At 36.9% G+C, this 22,327-nt stretch overlaps 1 protein-coding gene across 3 annotated transcripts; it reads right to left on the bottom strand.

Moving 5' to 3' along the window:
- Positions 1 to 4,084: 4,084 nt before the first annotated feature.
- On the bottom strand, positions 4,085 to 21,751 carry LOC103066939 (sulfotransferase 6B1-like). Of its 3 annotated transcripts, none has more exons than XM_025170809.2 (8): positions 21,669 to 21,751; positions 20,793 to 21,087; positions 13,285 to 13,421; positions 11,757 to 11,846; positions 9,737 to 9,863; positions 8,276 to 8,370; positions 7,093 to 7,249; positions 4,085 to 4,741 (listed from the first exon to the last, which is right to left on the bottom strand). In XM_025170809.2, exons 2-8 carry the CDS (start codon positions 20,992 to 20,994, stop codon positions 4,611 to 4,613), a joined length of 939 nt encoding a protein of 312 aa, XP_025026577.1. In that variant the 5' UTR covers positions 20,995 to 21,087; positions 21,669 to 21,751; the 3' UTR covers positions 4,085 to 4,610. The 3 variants fall into 3 exon arrangements, with proteins under 3 accessions (XP_025026577.1, XP_007434705.1, XP_025026578.1); XM_007434643.3 differs by having other exon boundaries at positions 20,793 to 21,024; positions 21,669 to 21,721; XM_025170810.2 differs by lacking the exon at positions 21,669 to 21,751 and adding an exon at positions 21,216 to 21,363.
- Between the last annotated feature and the right edge of the window lie 576 nt (positions 21,752 to 22,327).

Here is a 22,327-nt window from a genome sequence, read left to right as displayed (position 1 = left end):
TGGCTTATACATTATATTGGACAGCACGCTGAATTGGGCTCAGAAAGCAAGTGACACCCATTACTTACTTTTAGGAGGTGCTACTCCAGCACCTCCTAAAAGTGCCTACAAAAGGGAGCCATTCACATTAGTACAGCCACATGCTAAGAGAGCTATAATTTTTTAATCATGTTCAAGGACTGCCTCATAATGAGCATACTACAAATATCCTGCTTTGTGGTTACCCAAATAACCAGTATAAATTGCTGGTGTTGGCACTTCATGCTCTGCCAATGGGTATGATATTTGAAAGACCTGCTGGTGGCTCTGAGCCTGAATGCTTGATCTGATTACCAGGCCAGGGTTGATTGGTTCTCCCAAGGACTAGAACTCCATATCCCAACTGAGAGCCTTTCCTACTTGTTCCGGTTCCTTGGAATCAACTCCCAACCAGCATTACATTTAGAATCAGATCTCTTCACATTTAAAAATTGCAACCTAGTGGTTTCATTAAAGTTGGTGCAAAGCAGATAAAGTTGTTAAATTGCTATATTGCAGGATATAGGATGCAGGACATTGAATCTGCTAAGATGGGTATGTAGATCAATGGTACAGATTTGGGGAAGAGGCAGTCATCTCATTCCAGACCTGATGCCTCCCACTTATAGTTTCACTAGCCCGACCCCTAAAGGGAGGAGCACAAAACAGATGGAACAAAGCTAATTTGGGAGGGGGAAGGGAGAAAACTGACTCAGAAATATATACAGTATAAGACTCCAACTTAGAAGGTAGGGAGCAATGAATGAGAGGGGAAAAGAAGAAAGGTTGGGGAATTCTGGAAATTGAAGTCCACATATCATAAAGTTGCTAAAATTGCTTTAGCCCAATTGACAGGTGGCACACATGGCACAGGGACCACAGAGTGAAGGGAAAAGAACTCTCCTAATGCAGCTTGAAATCCCAAAAAGAATAATTCATTTGTATTATGGCCAGGATCATGACACAGAAGTTGTCATCAGAATTAAGTTCCCCCTGGTTATTTACTGTTTAGGAGTAAAGCAATGAGATTTTGCCTCTGAAGGGAAAACAAATGACTCCACATACATACCCTACTTGTCTAAAAAGAAATGAAATTGAGTTGCTTGGACTTCCTTCCTTCTTCTGAATTATCAGTGGTTGAAGGAGTTTGGAAGAAAATGTCGAGAAATAGTTGATATTTACTCTTGCTGGTTTTGGCATTAAGAAAAAGATCTGGTCAGAAGGGTTTTTTAAAAAGAAAATGAAAACAAGTTTGGCTTGTCACTTTCCCTTTCACATTCTTTTCAACTTCACTTTCACATTTTAATCCTGAAAGAGCTTGGCAGAGAGGAGATGGGTATGGATAGGGTTACCAGACATCTGGCAAAAGGAAGACATGTCCTCCTTTTGTCCTCATGTCCTCCGTCCAGCAAGAATAGCCTTAAAATCAAATACTGTCCGGCTATTTGAGTGTCTTGGTTTTAAAAAAAAAAAATTGGATTGTTTTATAACAGTAGTCATTGAAATTTTTGTGTATTGTGCCCTTGTAAATTGTCTACTTCTTTCTTTCCTGCATCTGTTGACAGATTCGACAGCCTAGATTTACATTATTTTTTTTATATTTCCTGGTTCCAGCAACTGGTTTCAATCCAGCCCCTTTAAATCTATGATCAGTGTAGTCTGTAGATCACATACTCATCCTACATTTCTACAGTGAAATTTGAAAAGCACTTTGTCATCAATTCTATATTACTGCTAGTCTACGTTCATGAAAATAAAGATTTGTTGGAAAAATACTGTGATTGAACAACCAGTCTTTCTGATGCTGAAAAGGTAGTGTCATATACATATAGGCCCAAGTACATTTTTTCGCTTGTTGTTGTTGTTGTAATTTTTGTCACAGATGCCAAGTTAAACAGATAGCGTGTCTTCCTTTTCCCCCATTTGTCCTCCTTTCCAATTGTCCATGTCCTCCTTTGCCCATTCAGATATCTGGTAACCCTAGGTATGGAGGTTTCAGCCACGTCTCTCCGTGGCCAAAAGTCTGTGCTAGTGAGTTCTTTCTCTCTCCCTTCCCCCTCCTCCTTCCTTGACTCTCACATTATTAAAACACCCTGGGATTCCCATCTCTCTTGGAACATTCACTTCCACAATACAGCAAATTGTTGGGAAACTGATATAGGCTCTTTTCTTACAAAAATGGAAACATACAAGCTTCCACAAAAGTGGAAACATACATGACATGACCAGCTTCACAGTTACAAAGGTATTGCAAGGAGTAAAGGCTTAGCAGGGGGAAAAAAATCCTTTCTTCCCCTGTTGGAATAATTTCTTCCCTTTGGTTCATTATTTGCTCAGGTCAAACACCAGATGCCATAATTCAGAGTTCAACGTTCATTCAGCACACAAGGCAATAGTGTTGGGTAGAGCTGGCTGCTTTCCAAGAGTGAAACACTGTTCTGTTTCACGGTAGCAAACACAATTGCCAAGGAGCAGAAGCAGATAACAGCAGGCAAGTTGCAAAACAAAGACTCAAGTTTGTAGTCAGAGAAGCAAAGGAGTACTCTATTTACAAGGCCAAAAGTCACAAAGCCAGATCAAGTAGTCAGCCAGTCCAGAAGTTGGGAATTCAGGATACACACAAGCTAGGTTTCCAAACAGTTGTTTTCCTACAGAGAATCAAGGTAAAGCAAGCTACATAAATCTCTCTGCTGGCAGCTGGCTGCAATTATTCAGGCCTTTGCCTTGTGAGGAGTCTCCTTGATTGACGCCACTCTGCTCGCATCTGCATGCATCTGGATCTGGGGCCTGGGGGTCGTGCCTCGTCATCTGACTGCTCCAGCTGATCAGGAGATGCCTGTGGCTGATCAGCCTCAGATTCCACAGGCTCAGCTGGAACAATGTTGTCAGAGGCAGAGGCAGACTCTGAATCGTGGGTCATGACAAACACTCTTTTATAGATAGGTACAGACAACTATTCTGCACATGTCTAGCCCTAAAGTTCTCATGTTTAACTTTCCTAATAATGTCCAGCTCAATATCCCACTGATTGGTGTGCCTTATCTTCTGCCAGAAGCATAAGCATTCTCCTCATTCTTTCCTTATCTTTCCACATGACCCTCTCAATTCTCTGTAATGGCAAAATATTAGCTCCCTTTTAAATTGGTGTTAATTTCATTTTCTAATAATTGCTTTCCCAATGTAGACATTGGAGCTGTGTTAAGCATTTGGAAGAGGGTGGAAGTGTTTACTGTGCAAACCTTGGTTGCAGACAACTTAAATCAGATATGGTCTTCAAAGCAGCCTTCCAAGGGATGCAGCTGCTTTAACTGTTCAAAGGAGGGTGCTTTGCTCAAGCCAACATGTATTGTGAAGCATATCTTTTGAATATTTTGCACAGCCATAGTAAAAATGTGCAGTCAATAACTGCTTCTCCAGATTTTACTGTTCCAAAGATACATCTCACCTGCACAAGAAATGAAAATGACCTGTTCTGTCATTGACCTGCATTTTTAATTAACACCAAGAAAAAAAGTGAAAAAGCACATAGATACTATAAAACATAGTATATTGGAACAAGTAGTATTCTTTATACCAGCTGACCCTGGAAGGATGATCAATCATGCTGAAATATCACATGCACAGACTCTCTTCTCTCCATCTGTATGGGTATATATGTGCGAATTTCCTGTTACTAGTGATCATTCAGATTGGGTGGCAGACAATGAATGAATTTTCTAATTTCTAGAATTTCTGATTAAGATTTCAATGTATGTATAAACATTTTCATTTTAAATTGATTTCAACATTCAATGTAATAATGTAACTTGTATGTAAATATGTGTATAGGTATATGTGTGTGCCTGTATAAACACACACAAACCTACGTGTATGCTTTGAAGAATTGGTGGGACTAAGAGCTTGTCTATTTCTACATAAAAAGGGTCATATTTTAGATTTCTTTATGTCATCTATCTTGTCTAATTATTTCTTATATTTCTGAAATATTTTGGCATAAACCTGAATAGAACTGAATATGCTTATAGCAGGATTAAGTAATGCTATTATGGAAATTTCATCAGAAAACTTGGAAATAATTTCTATAATTTTATTAAAGATTTTTAAAAAGAACATAAAAACTAATACAAACTAAGAAAAAGAAAGAAAAAGAAAAGAAATCAAAGAGAAAGTTAAAAGTGCAAGAAAGAAAAAAAGTAAAAGAAAAGAAAGAAAAAAGATACAAAGAAGAAACTTGCTGAGATGGTTAAATTGACTTATTTGATGACAGAAAAGACAATATCTACATTTATTGCTGACTGGAAACCCCTTATTGACTTTTTGCATGAAACAGAAAAAAATGATTAGATTTGATGATTAGACAGAATATATTATAGAAAGAAGAGAGGTATATGAAAACCATAGAATAAAAGGTAAAGCTATAATTGTACTTATAACTGCTGTAAAGAAACTCTGAAATAATTTCTATTCCCCTTTCATATAGAGACTAAATAAGACTGGTCATAAATTCATTACAAGAAAATGGAATGCCTTGTTCTTGAAAATGGAATTGTTTATGAATAATGTCGATAGTGGTTAGCTTTCTTCCTTGATCTTCATGCCTTGCAGTAGACATCATACTTTATCATATCACCCACTTTGGTCCCTTCTAAACGCTCTTTAAATGTCGTGTCCATCTCCTGGTTGTTTGCTTCACTAAAAAGTGTTTTCCAGTCACTTATACCACCTGAAAACAAAGATGGATACATGTATTGCTGCATGTTTCGGATACAGTCAATATTCATGATTTTTCCTTTCCTTATACAAAAACCACACATCTTCTGCTCTCAGTAAGTATCTGCCTGAAGCCTGCAAAACTACTGAATACTCAGACAAGGAAATAAATAGTAGTTAGTAGTTGTTTCTTTTTTTATTATAACAAATGTGTCATCTACATACCTACCATATTCCATGGATGACCAAAAATACACAAGCCTGACATACCACTCCGACCTATTGTATCTTTACCAGGGACTCCAACGTACAACATAGCGAAAGAACTGACAAAAAAACTTGGACACCTCACAGAGAACAGTGAATATTCTATCAACTCCTCACTGCAGTGCCTCCAGAAAATCAAAGATGTGCACATAGATGAAGATGAAATTATGGTCTCTTTGATGTCACAGCACTCTTCACGTCCATAAACCCAGAACTAGCGAAAGAATCCATATCAGCTGTACTACACAACACACCTGATTTAACCAAATACACCCAGATTGAAATACCCAGAATCATGGACCTCATCAACCTCTGCCTCACCACCTATTTTCAATTTGATGGACAAATATACCAACAAATCAGAGGCACACCCATGGGATCACCACTGTCAGGACTCATAGCAGAGATTGTAATGCAACGCCTAGAAGCTATAGCACTGCCACACATACAGCCTAAAATATGGATCCGGTATGTAGATGACACATTTGTTATAATAAAAAAGAAACAACTAGAGAAGACCCATGAAACCATTAACAACATCTTCAAAGGAATAAAATTCACCAGAGAAGAAGAAAACAACAACACACTACCCTTCCTGGATATCCTCATCAGCAGAAGAAATGACAGTAAATTAGGAACCCAAGTTTATCAGAAGACAACCTACACCAATCAAGTACTCCACTACCAAAGCAACAACCCAACCTCCCACAAGATGAGCTGTGTAAGAACATTATTCAAGCGAGTGCAAATGCATTGCAGCAACCCAGAACAACAGAAAAAGGAAAAAGACCACCTATACAACATCTTCCAACAAAATGGATACCCACATAACTTTATCAAAAAGTGCCTGACCACTCAACCTACTACAGCACCACCCACAGAAGCTATGAAAGGAGTAACACTGCTATACATCAGAAACATCTCAGAAGCAACCAACAGACCATTACAACCACATGTAAATGGGTTGCACACAAACCAACTAAATCACTCCAAAATATCCTAAGTAAACCAAAAGACCCAATTGCCCAAGAAGGAAAAACAGGAGTCATCTACAACATACAGTGTAAGGACTGTAACAAACACTATGTAGGACAGATAGGCAGAAGGCTAGCAGAACGCATCCACGAGCACCAACTAGCAGTCAGAAGACATGATGAAAATTCCTTAATTGCACAACATATGGACAGACTCAACCACAGTTTTAACTGGGAAACTGTTAGCATTTTAGACCAAGCCAAATCCAAATATGCAAGAGAATTCTTGGAAGCCTGGTATTCAGACAAGACAGCAATTAACAGACACAGAGATAAACAGCATCTACATACTATTCAAAAGAAAGAAAAGACCAGAAGATCGCCTCACCACCATTCAATCACCAGCAATCATCTCCAGCAATCATCACCCAGATAAGCAAAGGTCACCACCAGGCACACAATAACTACCAGAAGAGCAAAACAGAAACCCCACCCCCACCAGCACTGGCAAAGCAGGCCACAGCAGATAAATAGAGAGCAAACCCCACTCCATTTTAGCACTGAAGATGTTACCTAGCTGGGTAATGAAATGTTTGCAAGAAAAGAACCAAGCTCAGAGAACCCCAAGGACTCCACAGTTCAACCCTGAGCTACACATATTCACCTCCATTGCTACCAAATATTATTTCTGTCTCTCTTTTAAGAAAGGGAAAATCATGGACATAGGGATGTTGAGATTGGGAGTTTACTCATCACCAAATCATTACAGAGAGATTAAACTCTAGCAAGGCTAACCCCTTTGTAATTATTATGCTTCTCACATGTTATGACACTTCCATTTAAAAATAATAATAAAAGAGTTTATTCCTTTTTTCTGTATTCTGGATAAAGCATAGATCTCCTTTAAGTTAATAGATTTGATTATGCCTTCTGTGATGCCTTCTGAATTTTTCATTCTTTAAAAAAATACAAAGGCTCAAAAGCAAATTATCTATAATTGTATGTGATTTTCCTAATCAATGGGATAGGGATGAATAATTAACTCTCATTAAAATAGGGTATCATATTTAATAGTAGCCTCAGTGGAGTACTGACTGCAACACTATATATTTTCAAAAATTACCTTTCCGGAAAAGAACATCCCCAAATTCTCCATGGGTTGTTTTAGAATTTTCTTTCATTGCCTTGAACGTGCTCTTTTCTGCAACATCCTGGAAGTCTTCCTCATTTAAGTCCAGTCCAAGAAATGTTGAAATCTTTTTTGCTCCTAAAGCTGGGTTCTAAAAAGAGATCAAGTTGTACTGCTGGTGAAGAGCGTTCTCATTTATTTATTGTCACATTTCTAACAAAGAAATCTGACCATCTTTGGAAAGGGAATGATGCAATATATTTGCAACAGTTTCATGAATGATATGTCTAAGGCTCCTTCTGGCTTTCTCATTCTTAATGTTATGGCAACATTCTATACTATACCTCCATGCAAAGTATATAAATGAATGTGGCTTTCAGTTATAATCATATAATCTACAGTACATGAATATATGCATATATGTATGAATGCACATACAAACCATTATAATAGGGAGCAAGTGCAAATTTTCCCAGCTCAGTTTAATCTCATTTCATGCTGATGGAGGTTCCTTTATGCTCTGATTGGTTGAAATGGCACTGTTATTTCTATTTCTTCCCCAGAACAAAAAGAAAAGAAAAACTATTGGGGGCAAAAAGTATGAATAAGCAGACACAGAGTGTTTCCATAAATATGTAGACCTTCAAGGCTTTTCCTCAGCTGAAAACGATAGGCCAGTGTTGTCCAAACTTGGCCACTTTAAGATGAGTGGCCACTCATCTTAAAGTGGCCAAGTTTGGGCAACACTGCGACAGGCACTACCTGCTGGAGGATCATGGGTCCTTTAGATTCATTATGAACTCCATGAACCTCTAGTAGGAAATGATGTACCTTGAGGTTATTTATCATCTACTTTTTCTTTATCATTTCGGTAATAGAGTAGGAGACCAATATACGGACTTCAGTTAGTTGTGCTTTTTGACTGTGTCTGTAGAATGCATTTAAGGAAACTCTTGATTATTTTGGCACAGATTTATACTCTGAGTACTTTGGCAGAAATGCTGGGAAAGCCTCATTGATATTTGGAATGGATTTTAGATTAGAACGCTGAATTTGAAAGACCTGGTGTTAAATTCCTATTCCACCCTGAAACTCACTTTTTTTTTCCTCTAAGCCTTTCCATTCATTGCTGTTTATGGGGATAAAAGTCCACATATCTGAACAATATTAACTGTACCTCTTTTATCTCTTCATATGTTATTGGCAGGACATTTTCTTTATCGGTATACTTGTTCCATGAACAAAGGTACTCTATATAGGATCCCCAGGGCACTATTGAAATTTTTAAAAAATGATCAAAATCACATTAGAACAAGATTGATAACAGACAGACAGACACTGACTCACTGAAAATTCAAACTGGTCGAAGTGGTCAAAGAACAAATAAAAATAATCACATTTTGACTGGTGTTCTTTGGAAATTTTAGTTCTAACCAGGAACCTAGGAATTATCTAAGATATAGCACGTGTCCAGCAAAGTAGTGTTTTTGCAAATCCACAATTGATGTAGCCAAAATATTTAGTTCTTATAAACATTTGTTTAATCCATTTGCACCAGTAGAGATGACTTTGCAAGTTCTTTTCCATTATCTACTTGTTTCATCTCTATATTTCATCTCTATATTTTATAAACTTTTCCAATCTTTTTTCCTCAGTTCTACTGTCTCTGAGTATTGCCATTATCTAGAAAAAATACTCTTCTCTTTTCAATTATAGTTATATCTGCTGTGTTGTGTTCTAGATAGCAATCCGTTTATATGTGAAAATCTCATAAAATTTAACATCATCATTGTCAATTTTTAATTTTGTGATCATATTACATTTGGGAAACTCAGAAATTATAGTTTTTGCATAGATGCCAATGTATCATAATGGCTACTCTGTAATGACATTGTTTATATTCTGAGCACAAACAAACACATACAAGCAATATAATTTAACTGGAAAATTGATATTAATATTTTTCCAAACCTTCCATCTAAATAAGACCCTCAAGATATAATAAACTTCTTTTTGCTAAATATTTTTAACCCAATTTAAGTCAAAATAATAAATATATGTCATTTATTTTATTATTTGGCCTGTAAATAAGAGGGGCTTTACATGGAATTGCAATAGCTGCCAGAAGTTAACACCTTGAAAAATTAAGTTACAATTTTGGAAACATCTATTTCTCTGGGCCTCTCAAATGGAGAAAAGCCAGCATACAGAATGAATGAATGAATGAATGAATGAATGAATGAATGAATGAATATACTTCTCTGCTAGTCTATTGACTTATTAGTTGGATTTATATTCTGCCTTTTGTGCAGGAGCTCAAGGCAGCATACATAGTACACCTCCTATTTTTCCCTACAATAACAACCCTGGGAAGAACACTGGGCTGAGGCAATGACAAATATCTGCTTCTTTTTTCAAATAATTATTATTTGTTGCTATATCTGAAAAGGAAACTGGCCATCGTGTTTGAATGATTTATTCAAATAAGCTAAGATCATTAATCTGAATTTGAAGTGTCTTTGTCTGAACAAAGCATACACTAATCAATACAATACAATAATCGAGATAGACAGTAACTATGTTATTCATATCTACAGGCATTAAACAGTCGGAATGAATAGAAATATGGAAATTCTACTTTTTCCTATCATTAATGCTCGGAAGAACTCTTCAAATGTATCATAGGGAGGATAAGGACTGAAGTTGTTTGAAAAATGGAAAAAAGATGCAGCAACGTCTTTTGGATTTCGAATCAACTGCACTACCTGAAAACCAAAAACATTAGAATAATAAGTGAGAAAGCATAGATTACAATCTCTAAAATGCACCAGATTCTGTCAAAATTATCCTAAACTACATTTTATTATTGAAATCTTATATACATTTGCCTGTGTGAATACCTAAATCACATTCAGTTCATAGTGTCTTATTTCTGAGTACAAATGTATCAGTTGGGTTACATCAGCCAATCATATCTTTGTGAACTTTAGGGCTTTTATCTTGGAACCCAAAGGATCAATCTTATTGTGCCCAATATCCAACCTTGATTGGTCCTACAATTTTGCTTGCCTGAAGTAAAGAGGTCTAGGATATGTAAAATAGATATGGGTACCATAGAGATCTGATTTAATATGCTTCCCCAGCAGTCCTTCTCTCTGGAGCTGGCATTCTTTATTCACTCTTCTTTAGGGAGAACAGGTCAACATTATATGAGATCCAGATTCAACGGCACTGCCTCTTCAGCACCTCAACATCTACTAACCATAAGGAGGCACAGCTGAATGCTTAAAGAGGTGTGTTCTGGATATGGATCAAACAGGCTACGCATATCCCCAAGAGGAACATAAAGGACAACAGCAGATTTATAATAAAAAATGGGGCATAGGCTGTAGCTAGAGAGTTAAGGATTTATACACAGAGAAAACCCTTCAATTTCCAACAAGCATCACACTCCAAGATCCTAAGTTGTTCTCCCCTTTTTATTCAAACTTAATCTAAGGTGATTTTCTTCCTATATCCTTTATGGTACCTTTGGCAATTGGAGCACCAACCTCTCCAGTATGCATTGACGGCTGCTGAGATGTGTCAGGTCCCTTGTGCCTTTAACTGAAAGTTTCCTCATAGTAGGTCCTGCCTATTTGATTGCTTTCTCTTTTGGAAAAACTAAACATCCTTGTAATTACAAACTGAATAGCTTCTCTTAACTGGCTCAATGCTAGCTCCTATCATGGAAAAATAAATTCCATTTGTTGATTTTTCTTTTTGATTTTTCATTTAGAAAAAAATATCAACATGAAAAACAAAACATGAAAACAAAGATGGCAATGTCCTTACCATAAAGGAGCAAAAAATGAGAAATGAGGGAAATTAAGAGAAAGCCATCACTAATTTGCAGCCATGATCAACTGTAAGAAATAAAATGGGCAAGATATGCAAACAGGATTAACAATCCATAAGGACTGAAAATAGCCTGTGCTGCATACCTTTGAGTAAAAATTAATGCAAGGTTCTTAGGGAACAGAATGGCCTAGTAAGGCAATATATTGCCAGATTTGGGGTGGGGTGTTGTCCCTTCGAATCATTGTTGACTCCTGGAGACTGCCTGCACTAGTCCTGCAGTTTTCTTGGCAAGATTTTGGAAGTAGCTTGCCATTGCCTTCTTCCTAGGGGTGAGAGACAGTGACTGGCCCAAGATTACCCAGCTGGCTTTGTGCCTCAGGTGGGACTAGAAATCACAGTCTCCTGGTTTCTAGCCTGATGCCTTAACCACTTCACCAAACTGGCTCTCTGGATTAGTATGGAACCTCCATTTCAATTCTATTTACAGCTACGTCCAAAAACGATGCTTCTGAACTACTAAAGGACAGAGCTTCAGTTTGGAAACATCCAAACACTGCAGGTGCAATTAAGTTGCATTGCAGTCATTATAAGTATCCAAATTCAGATGATGACTCATCAATAAATAGCTTATGTCAATGCATATTTACTACCCAGTAATCAGTTTGTGTTGTTACATAATGATTATTATATTAAGCATGCTCTTGCTTATCTTGTCCTTAATGCGTTTTATTGTTCAAGGCTGATTTTATCCATATAGAAGTGTCAGTTGAATTTTATCAAGGTTGTTATAATTTTAGGACATTAAATGGGCTCCTTACTTTGGCTTTGTTCTTGAAAATAGATGGTGGAAATTTATCAGGACGGAGATGAGTAAACATCACTCTCCTGGAGGGATAAGTATGCATCCTCTTCCGGAGGCAAAATAAATAAGTATGAAACAGAAAACAAATACATCACTTAAAAGCAAAAGGAAAGAAAAAACAGCATTCATTCTTATTCATAGATCTAAATGTCCCACGTACTGTTTGCCAGTGGTGGCAGTGATTGGACAATTCAGGCTTTGAATAACTCATGAAGGCTCTTTAAATTAAAGCTATAATTTAAGAGGTTGAAATTAAGGTTAATCTGAAAGTTTCCCAGGCAGAACCTGTAGTGCCTGAGATATTTTTCATTCTTCTTTAGCATGGATTACGTCTGAGAAACTTTGGGTAGTTTCTAGTGATAGTTTCCATATTTTCTCCCCTCAAAGTCACAAATGTTATGTTAGTACTTTCCCTCTACTCTCCCCCATCATGCAACCATAAAATAAGAAGCTGCTTGGAAATAAGTTTGTTAGGCTCAAAATTCACCTCTGGTTCTGCAGGGGGGAAAATCTAAGTAAATGTAACCCATAGCATGGAGATTTGCCATTACTATTTATTGATGGAATGTCATTTGCTCACATAGTTTTACCTGGAAGTCATTTCACCAGTAAACAGAATCCTTTTCATTTTGCCTTCTTTGAATGAAAAGGAGGTGTAGAGGAAAGAGGGAATGGCATTGCAGGAGAGAAGGAAGAGCCACTACCAAGGCAATGGTCAGATAAAAGAGGGCTGAGTCCAGGGCAGGAATGTAACCTGAGTAAACATGTCAAACTAGACCCTCCCTAGTTTGTATGAAGATAAAGGGAGGGAGGGTGGAAGCACGTTCAGACTTGCAGGATTCTGTTACTATAGCTTTAAAATAAAAGTAGCCCTGACTTACATGACTTTGATCTACCTTGAAGGGCTGACAGGAGGAAATTGGGACAGGGAACATTGGACTTTCAACTGGCTATGTTCACTAATGCTGTTTTCAGCTACACTGGATTGGCTGCCTAGCATTATGGCATTCAATGATGTGGCTAATCAGAAAATATAGATCTGTGCATATAAAAGATTTATTGAAAAATATTTCTATACATGCTCTTTCAAATAATTGCTTTTGTTTATTTTAATAAACAAGTAAAATAGAAGGGCTAATAGGATCATGTATATTAATAACCAGACAATTCAAATACGCAAATTTCAAGGTTTTCCCATTGAATTCTGGCACTGAGGGCAACACACTTAATAAGTCATTGTAGTAGTTAATGTATCAATGCCCAGAAGGTCAGTTTTAGCTCCTCAAAGACCGAGTCATGCAGAGTCAGACATGTAATGGAAATAGCTGACTGTCTAACTTTACCTCTCTGAAGGCAAAGTCCTGGAAAGGCCCTGCAAAAATACTCTAGATACTCTGTCTCTATTGCTGTTTTCACCATATGGGCTGATGAAATTTACCAGCATTGGTGGGAGGTGTCTTTCTGTCTGCATAAATAATGCTAACCTTATACTTTTCAGGATCTCCTATTTCAAGATAGGGAAATTCTGCTAGTAGAAGTTTTTCATTCAACTTGTGTGGTTCATGTTTCTTTGCAGATGTTATTACTAAATCAGTAACAATCTGGCCAACCCAGTTGGTTCCTGGAGGAAAAAAAACAAAAAAACAAAATTAAATGTACTTATAGTACATCCATGTGTACTAAAAACGTAAAACCAATACCAATCAATTTACAACTGAAAGCCTGGCAAAAAGTGTGGACACAACACTGAGCATGCATTTTATAGCCCAGGACCAACATTGGAAAAGGCTCTCTCCTGCTTGTCAGATAGGTGGGCCTCTGATGCTCTTCAGAAAAACCTTTCCTGCAGAGTAATCTTTACTCTTAACACCTGGACAGGTTTATATCAGGAGAGATCTTCCCTCTCAGGCCCAAGCCATTTTAAAACTTTAAAGGTCTATACCCACACCTTAAATTGTGCTCAGTGCTAATCTTTCAGTATAGACATCACAAGATCACTGTTTCTTGCAATTACACTCTTTGTTTAGCAACTGAGTTCCATTGCAAATGGTCGCTGAGTGAACACATGATTGAGAGAGACAGGAGAGAGAGAGAGAGACTGCAAAGACCACTGGTTGCTGCCATCTCATTCAGATAAAGTTATTTCATATAGCTACACTAGTGTTACTCTCACTCCAGCATGCATTGTTGTCAGTTGCACGAAATTTGGTCATAAGTACATGCATTGGTTGGAAAATGAATTTTTTATTACTGTTTATTACTGTCGTATTTGCAAATGGTCACTAACCAAGGTAGTCGCTAAACAAGGAGTATGTGGTGGATTACAGTAGAGAGCAAGGCTACCAGGAAGGGTGGGGAGACAAAAGACAACACAGTCTGGAGTTGGAGCATGGGAATCGTAAGAAGTTAAGGATAGCTACTCCTTAAAATCTCCCAGGGTATATTCACTAGTTGTCGTAGTATAGATTTAGTTTGGCAAGATTCTGTCCATATGATATAAGCAGTAAAAGAACTGCATTTGGATGAACTGTTTCCTTGCTGTTCTTGGATTGGCCTGACAGAGTGTCTATATTAATCTTATCTAACTGTTGCACTTTTCACCAGTTGCAATTTCAAAATATTTTTCAAAGTAGCCTCTCTAAAATGCATTGGAGCCTAAGTGGAATGTGAAAGTGGAGCCAACAACCATGGAGGAAGGAGAACCGGTAAATGAATTCCTCTCCGGAGCAAGGAGAGGACTTGAGATCACCCACAAGCACTCCATACAGTGGCTTCCTGCAAGAAGACCATAAGACAGCAGTCTCTGGTGGGTTTTAGAGCTCTGGGAGCTGGGGGAAAGTCATCTTGCCTAAGCCGCGGTTCGGTGCCTTTAAACGGACACTACGTTCGCCCACTTCTTTTCTTAACCACTTTAGGAAATTGCTTGTTAATGGCTTTTTGGATGTTAAGAACCTTCCGAAGTGCAAGTTTTATTACACTGGATGAGTTTCCTTCTATCCTTGACAAAAGAAGTTTTATGCAAATTTAAGGACTTTAATTTTTTAATTTTTATTTTTGAATAAATAGCAAAAGGATGACTAGATGTTGATTTTAGAACGTTACAAATGGATTAAGGGGCTAGATAGATTTGAAATAAGTTTTTGAAATTAATTGTAAGAATATTCCCTGTGGGTTGTTTAAAATTTTACAAATCTATATACACGAAGATTTTGAAATTAACTGTAAGAAATTTTCCCATGGGAAAGTGTTGATTAGGAAAAAAAAACAAACCATGATGAGACTTTGAAGGTTGACTAGAGGAAACCAGAGAGAACTAAAGATTATAAATAAAGGAGAAGAGAAATATAGGCTGGAGCAATATTATTTGACTGTGGAAGAATTCAAGGATATTTGGGAACAGTGCACTCAGAAATTACTCTTAAGAATGTCTGCTATTATAAAGTTATGGAAGAGGAGCAGATTTTACAGGATAAAGCAGAGACTGAGGATGATTTGAATGTGAATGTGAAAATAGATTTAAAAGTGTCAGGCTATAAGAATGATATAGAAAATGATGTCACACTGGATTCACAAATGAAATTGGCTGATGTCTTAATCTTTCTTATCCTGGATTTACAAAAGAGACTTCTTAAACTTGTGAATCAGTTTCTGAGAGGAGACAAAAAGAAAATGATAAGAAATCAACTTCTGGGACACTATTTGAAGGGATTAAAGATCAAGATTCTTAAGAGTAAATGAAAGGAATATACATGGGTTTATTAGATCAAGGTTAAAATATATATGTTGTTATTTCTGGTAGCTCTTAATGGACCTTTTTTTTACTAGGACTGAATGATTAAGCTTTAAAGATTTGTTTATAGACGTGGGTTTATTTGATCAAGGTTAAAATATATATGTTGTTATTTCTGGTAGCTCTTAATGGACCTTTTTTTGACTAGGACTGAATGATGAAGCTTTAAAGATTTGTTTATAGACAAGAGATAAGATATGGGAAAAAGAAGGGGTTTTTTTCTTTTTTCTTTCTTTCTTTCTTTCCTTTCTTTCTTTTTTTCACTATATTTTTAGAGAAAGTGATAAATTACCATCTTAAAAGTAAAGGATTATAAACTTGATTTATTTGATTAAGGTTAAAATATATGTTTTATTATTTCTGGTAACTCTTAATGGACTTTTGCTGATTAGGACCAAATGACAAGGCTTTATAATTTGTTTATTGATAAGAGATGAGATATGGGGAGGAAAGATCTTTTGCTGAAATATTAGAGAAGGTGATAAGTTACTGAAGTTGTTTATACTTATCTTGATGGAGGGGAAAGTCATTTCTTTATATCTTTTTTTTAATTATTATTTTTTCTTTTTTCTCTGCACTTTTTCTTTTTTCTTTTTTATATTCTTCTTAGTTTGTATTAGTTTTTTTATCTTTGTATTTGCAAACTTTAATAATGCTATTATTAACAAAATAAATGCATCGCAGTAATCAAGACAGGAAGTAACCAAGGCATGAATATGTTAGGATTTTCTCATGGGAAAGGATGCAGCTCGTTATCTTCACAGAAATGTTGTGTCTATAGAGAGATCGTATGACTTGTGTGTTAGCACGTATACTGCTATTTACTGCCACGTATTGGCATGCATATGCTAGTTACTCAGTGGGGGGGTATGGTGTGGCAATATAACTGGAGCATTGTATGCCCAGCTCCGCAGTTGTTTTAGCGTTAGCCACCATGTAGTTAAGTAGTTTTATGGGTTATGTAGTTGTAACAAATAACCAAGTAGTGTACCTCTTCTCTGAGAGTTTTTGGCTAGAGACTTTATGTTTGTAGATAAGTCTTGGATGCTGAATTTATGAGAAGACATGTTTTTTCCTATATTTTGTATACAACTTGTATTTTATGAAGTTTTGCATTTTTATCAATAAACAACCAGATAGTATATATTTTCTGGCTGAGTTTCTTTGGAGAACAAGATATGGACATTGCAGTTTGCAAACCTCTCATGCTGATGTGTACTTTTTCCCTGGGCAAAGTTTTTATGGGAGCATTGCTGTACTCTGCACAACAGAATAATTATTATCAAACCCCATTTGTTCATAAAAAGCTGGTGGTGTTTCTCCAGTTAATGCAACTGTCAGAAACTATCTGTCATAGAATCACAAGCAATTGGACTTTCTATAAGACTTTTGCATTCATACTGCTTGTTAAATGAATTTATCAAGTATCTACTTAGAACTCTCAGAAAGCCCAGTTTTTGCAGACTGAACATTATGGATAGGAGAAGCATTGAAATAAAATACTTTTGTTTTGACAAATTGGACATGTCCCTTGCATGGTAGCCACTTCTCAAGGCTGTTTTGAAAACTGTTCCTAGTTGATTCTGCTGGGATATGAAAACTTGCCAAAATAACCTCCAGTTTCACAACCTAACTATTTTGGCTAGGATGTCAAGAACTTCAGGGAGCAATCTGTGTCTGAAAGCAGCTCTTAGGATAGAAAGCATTTGGCCAGAATGGAGCCTTTCCCTCTCAAAAATGTCCAAGTCTACCTTTGCAACTAACAGAACTTAAGTTCTGATGAAATGAAGTGCAAAGTCCATGCCAGAGAAAAGATCTTCTCCTAAGATCTTTTTGCCTACAAACTTTGGACCTGCAGTACTCAGTTAAAGTATAACTTTTAGAAAAGGTTACATTATGACTTGCCAAACTTAATTTCAAGAATACTTTGATCAAATGCACGTATCCCATGATTTCTAACAATATTTTGTAAGTGCAAACGTTCTGATGTTACAGTAGGGGTGGGGGTGTGGTAAGTTTTGTATCTGAAGTCTTATTTCTGTAAGCCACCCGGAGTCACTGTGAGTGTGTTGGGCAGCCTTATAAATTGCTTTAATATATAAATAAACAAATAATACAGGACTATGTTCTAATTTTCTAACTACAGTAGTACATTTTGATCACAAATCCTTGTATGACAAAAGAATGCTTATGAACATTTTCAAGTACTGCAGGCAACACACATTAAGACATTTGCAACTGTTTGTAGTGCTGAGAACTAAATCTGAATTAACAGTTTTGTTTTTCAATGCAGTAATAGTAATCCTGTTTGTATGTAGAATTCCTTGGGAAAAGATAGACAAAGCAAAAACCAGTAAAATTATACACACTTCCACTGTGAAACCTGAACCCTTTGACTATTTTTTTCTCATCAGAACCATAAACCCTCTTTGAACCCAGAACTTATTTGAACCCATTTCCTTATCTGAACATAATTGGAAAAACTTGCATTGGATTATTATGGTCTGTGGCCAAGGTATGTTTTCAACATCCTGTCCTCATTTACATGAAAATATATTTCATTACACATACTGATACTCAGGAGGTTTAAAGTTAACAGTTTGGAAGCAAAATAAGTAGTGTTTTTACATATCCCTCCCCACCAAAAATACATAAGCCTCTATATAAAAATAAACTATCGAGGCAATTCTACCTACCTACCTACCTACCTACCTACCTACCTACCTACCTACCTACCTACCTACCATATCTATTTATCCATCCATCCATCCATCCATCCATCCATCCATCCATCCATCCATCCATCCACTATCTGGATACACACACACACACACACACACATAACACAGTAGTGATTTGAGTTTCTTTTGGACAACAACACAAGGCAAAGGCAGCTGAAAAATTGAGTGAGAAAGATGGGATGCTGGCTGGCTGGAACATGGAACACAATGTTCCTATTTTGAGGTGGAAGCATTCTCATGGGATGAATAGTTGCATAACTGGGCACCGGATAATAGTCATGCAAAGTTATTTCTCAAATTAATGCCGGTGGTTTAACCCCTGCACAGTAGAAAGATATTCCTTAAATGGGGAGGAGGAGCAACCTTTTGGTGATCCAGAGCCCCATTTAAAATTTCTGAAAGGCAGAGGAACACTAAGTCAGGTTCATATTGTATACAGAATTTGGGTGGGAATTTCCTTACTTTTTAACTGATATATGCCTACTTTAAGGCTTACATCATACTTTTAATCTGTTCCCTACCTCCAAATGACAGGAAACAGTACTCTTAAAAGGGGCTCTGAAGATCACTTAAAGGGCACTCAGTGACTATAGGATGCCCTGGACTTTAATTTGCTCATTCTTGCCTTAAGGTGAAGTTCAGTGAGAAGCCTGAATATATCAGCAATGCCATTAAGGAGGCATGTGAAAAGTAAAACAGAAAATAGGTCATCATTTCTGTCTGCCTTACACAGGGAAACCCATCTCACTGCTACATCTCAAGAATCCAACCCTGTTCTCATAGGGAGCCCACAAGAGGGAACTGTGCTTAGTAGCACACTCACACACAACTACAGTTTATTAGCATATTCAGTGGCATATTGTTTCTAATACTGGAGCTAATTCAGAGGCATTACGATAGTAGTCTGTGCTAGTCTGCTGCACCCTCTGTGTAATTCCCTTGTAAAGCTGTCCAAATATTTGCTCATCCCTCTATCTAGTATGATACAACTATATGGCTTAACAACTACATGGTTTTGAATCTACAGCTAGGTATCTTTATTTACTGACCCCCAATTCTAAAATGACTAGAGAGGGCTGGTTCATTTTCCCCACGGGAGACGTAATGTTATATATCTTTATTTTTTCCTCTCCCCATTTATTGTCTCTGATTATGCTAAAAGAAATATGTTTTCCCCACATTTGAACAAGCTACAAATGCCCTATAAATGCCCTATAAATGTTGAAAGAAGTTGGCACGTGCCAACTGTAAACACAGAGACTTCCAGTAGGAGGGAATAGGTCCCTGCGGGAAAGATAAAACGAGACAAATAATGTTAAAGCTCTTGAGCAAATTACACATTCACAAAAAGCAAACCCCAAATACTATCCAAATATAAGGGGATTTTTGCTTTAAGTGTGTTTTTTGTTTTGCTTTACTTTTACTGAGTGATATATGGAAATGTTCTGTGCGTTCTTTCCTTATCTGGAAAATGTCCAGCCTAGAGGACTAAGCTTTGCGTGTAATACTCTCAATCAGCACGACACACACAAAATCCCAATACAGAATATAAAATATATGAAAACGTGCCCTTCCAAACAGGGTTTTTCTTTTGAATTCTAAAAAACTGAAAATCCTATGAAAGCCATTAAATCTACAGATTTAGAATTCCTAGTCTTATTAAACTTTTGCAGATAAAATTTCAGCAATAATATGTTGCTAAATAATATATTGCTGAATCATAATATGTGTGGCATATACTCAACTGATCAACCTGCAATCTGTTTAACAACCACTGACTTACATTGGTTACTTATATACATGTAATTATAATTTTGGGTCTACAATGCAGGTTTGGAGATTTAACAGATATTAAACGGACCTTGGCTGTCTGAGGCGCAGAATTGCTCAGGTAATGGCAGAAACCAGGGAAATTACAGACATGCAAAGATGCTTCCCATATTACTCCTGAAGTTTCCTTTGCCCTTTGATTTTATTTCAGGCTGTTACCCTACAATTTTTCTTTTTTTATTTGTATAATTTTTATTAAAATTTTTAAAAGTGATAATAAGAACTAATACAAACTAAATTAGAATAGAGAAAATGAAAAAGAAAGAAATAACAGAAAAAGCTAAAAGTGCAATAAGAAAAGAAAGTAGAAGTAAATAGAAAAAGAGAGAGATCGATATAAGGAAAGATATAAAAATATATAGAAGTAGCTTCTGATATTCTTCATAGTAGTTATATTTTAACCTCCTCTCTAAAGTTACTTTAGAAAGTCTCTTCTTTCTGTAACCTATCCTGTCTAATCATCAAAACCATAATCACAAGTTCACTTTTTTCTTCACTTTTAAGCAAAATGTCTGTAAGGGGTTTCCAGTCATCAGTAAATGTAACCCTACAATTTTTCTCAACACTGTTTCAAGTCAAATCTAACATGGCAGGCACTTTTAAAAATATGTATCAGAGCAAGAAGGCTCACCAGATTTGCAGTATCCTGCTAGGACCACGTCATCACTCCTGGCTTGGAAGTCCTCCAAAGCTTTGAACTGCTCCGGGTTGCAAAACACAGTTGGGTATACGACTCCATCATAAGTAAACAGCATCTCCTCCGGTGTCATCTGCTCACCTTCTTTCATGACTTTTTCCAGAATCTCAATAAACTTCTTTCTCACAGGTGCCATTTCTGCCTTTTCTGGTAGTGTGCGGTAAATCTGTTCAAACAAGCCAATTTGTCTTCTAAACACTGTATAGATATATGTATAGGCTGCTTTCAGCTGTCAAACAAAGGCAATCATTAAAAACCTGTTTACAGTGCACATAAAATAGTCCAAATAAAAACAAAAGCAAGAAAAAGATTTTTCTGCAACTGAAAGCATTTTAAAACTCAACTCTCAATACTTACTGTTGGGATGAAATCGGAAAAATAAAGTTTTAAATTTTAAAAGATCTAATGATAATGGGTCTATAAACACTTTTTCTGCAAGAGAGTTCAAGCTGCTGCAGTTCCAAGTTGTAGCTTTCTGTAATACAGTGCTATTCTGTTTGGTTGCAACTTGAATAAGTACGGTTAAAACATGAGCAAATATTTTTCTCCACTCTCAAAACACACACACACACACACACACACACACACACCCCTTTAATCCTGCTTCATTCTCTCCCTTTGCCCCAGCTTTGTTTGTCTGTTCCTAAATATTGCTAGTTTCTTTGAAATATATCAGTATTGGCCTACATTCCTCTAGACTTTTCCCTCTACAGTGAGAGACAAAGGTTTCTGATGGACTTCAGAATATCAGCTTTGAGAAAGTAATTGATCTTGCTGGAGATCTCAGCCCTTTTTTCCCTGGCAACTCACATGCTCGACAAGATGCAGCCTGAAGGAAGCTGGAGAAGAAGAACCACCTTTAACTTGTGCCCAGCATATATATGCCTGCCCCCCTCTTGCCTCCCTTCCTATTTAATTTTGTGTTTCACGTCACTGGCTAGCATTTTTTCCCTTTTTGTCTCCCCTCCCTCCCTCTCTCCCTCCCTCTCTCCCTCTCTTGCTCTCTCTCCCCCCATTTTAATTATTAGGGTTTTTTGACCCTCACGCTTTAGTTTTAGTTTTTATTTATTGAGTTTGAGAAAAGCCATGCTGGAGCGCTGTGGGTTTTGCTTTCCAAATAGTGTGCATTTTGACTATTCTGAAAGATGGTTCTATTCTAATTCATCAGCTTCCTGACAGTTTTCCATGGATCTTATTATTCACTTGGAAGGATCTGCTCAAGGAGACAAAAAAGAAAATAATATGCTGCACTGGATCTGGTGGATACTTTATTTTATTGTTTTATTGGTGAAATTCAGAGTTAACAAGACTCTCAGACAGCCTTCCTGATCTAGGGTCCTTCAGGTGCTTCGGATTACAACTCCCATAATCTCCGTATAGCATTGCCATGCTGCATGTGCTTACAATTCACTATCAAGAATAAGCCCACACATACTTGCAAACACAAAACATTGCCGATTCTAGGTGTT

This window comes from Python bivittatus, unplaced genomic scaffold, assembly GCF_059951505.1.
Source record: "Python bivittatus isolate LINGU-HERP-01145 unplaced genomic scaffold, Pbiv_v1 ctg000020_np1212, whole genome shotgun sequence".
Classification (NCBI taxonomy): domain Eukaryota; kingdom Metazoa; phylum Chordata; class Lepidosauria; order Squamata; family Pythonidae; genus Python; species Python bivittatus.
The sequence above is the reverse complement of the archived record's forward strand: the minus strand, read 5'-3'. Positions and strand labels throughout refer to the sequence as shown.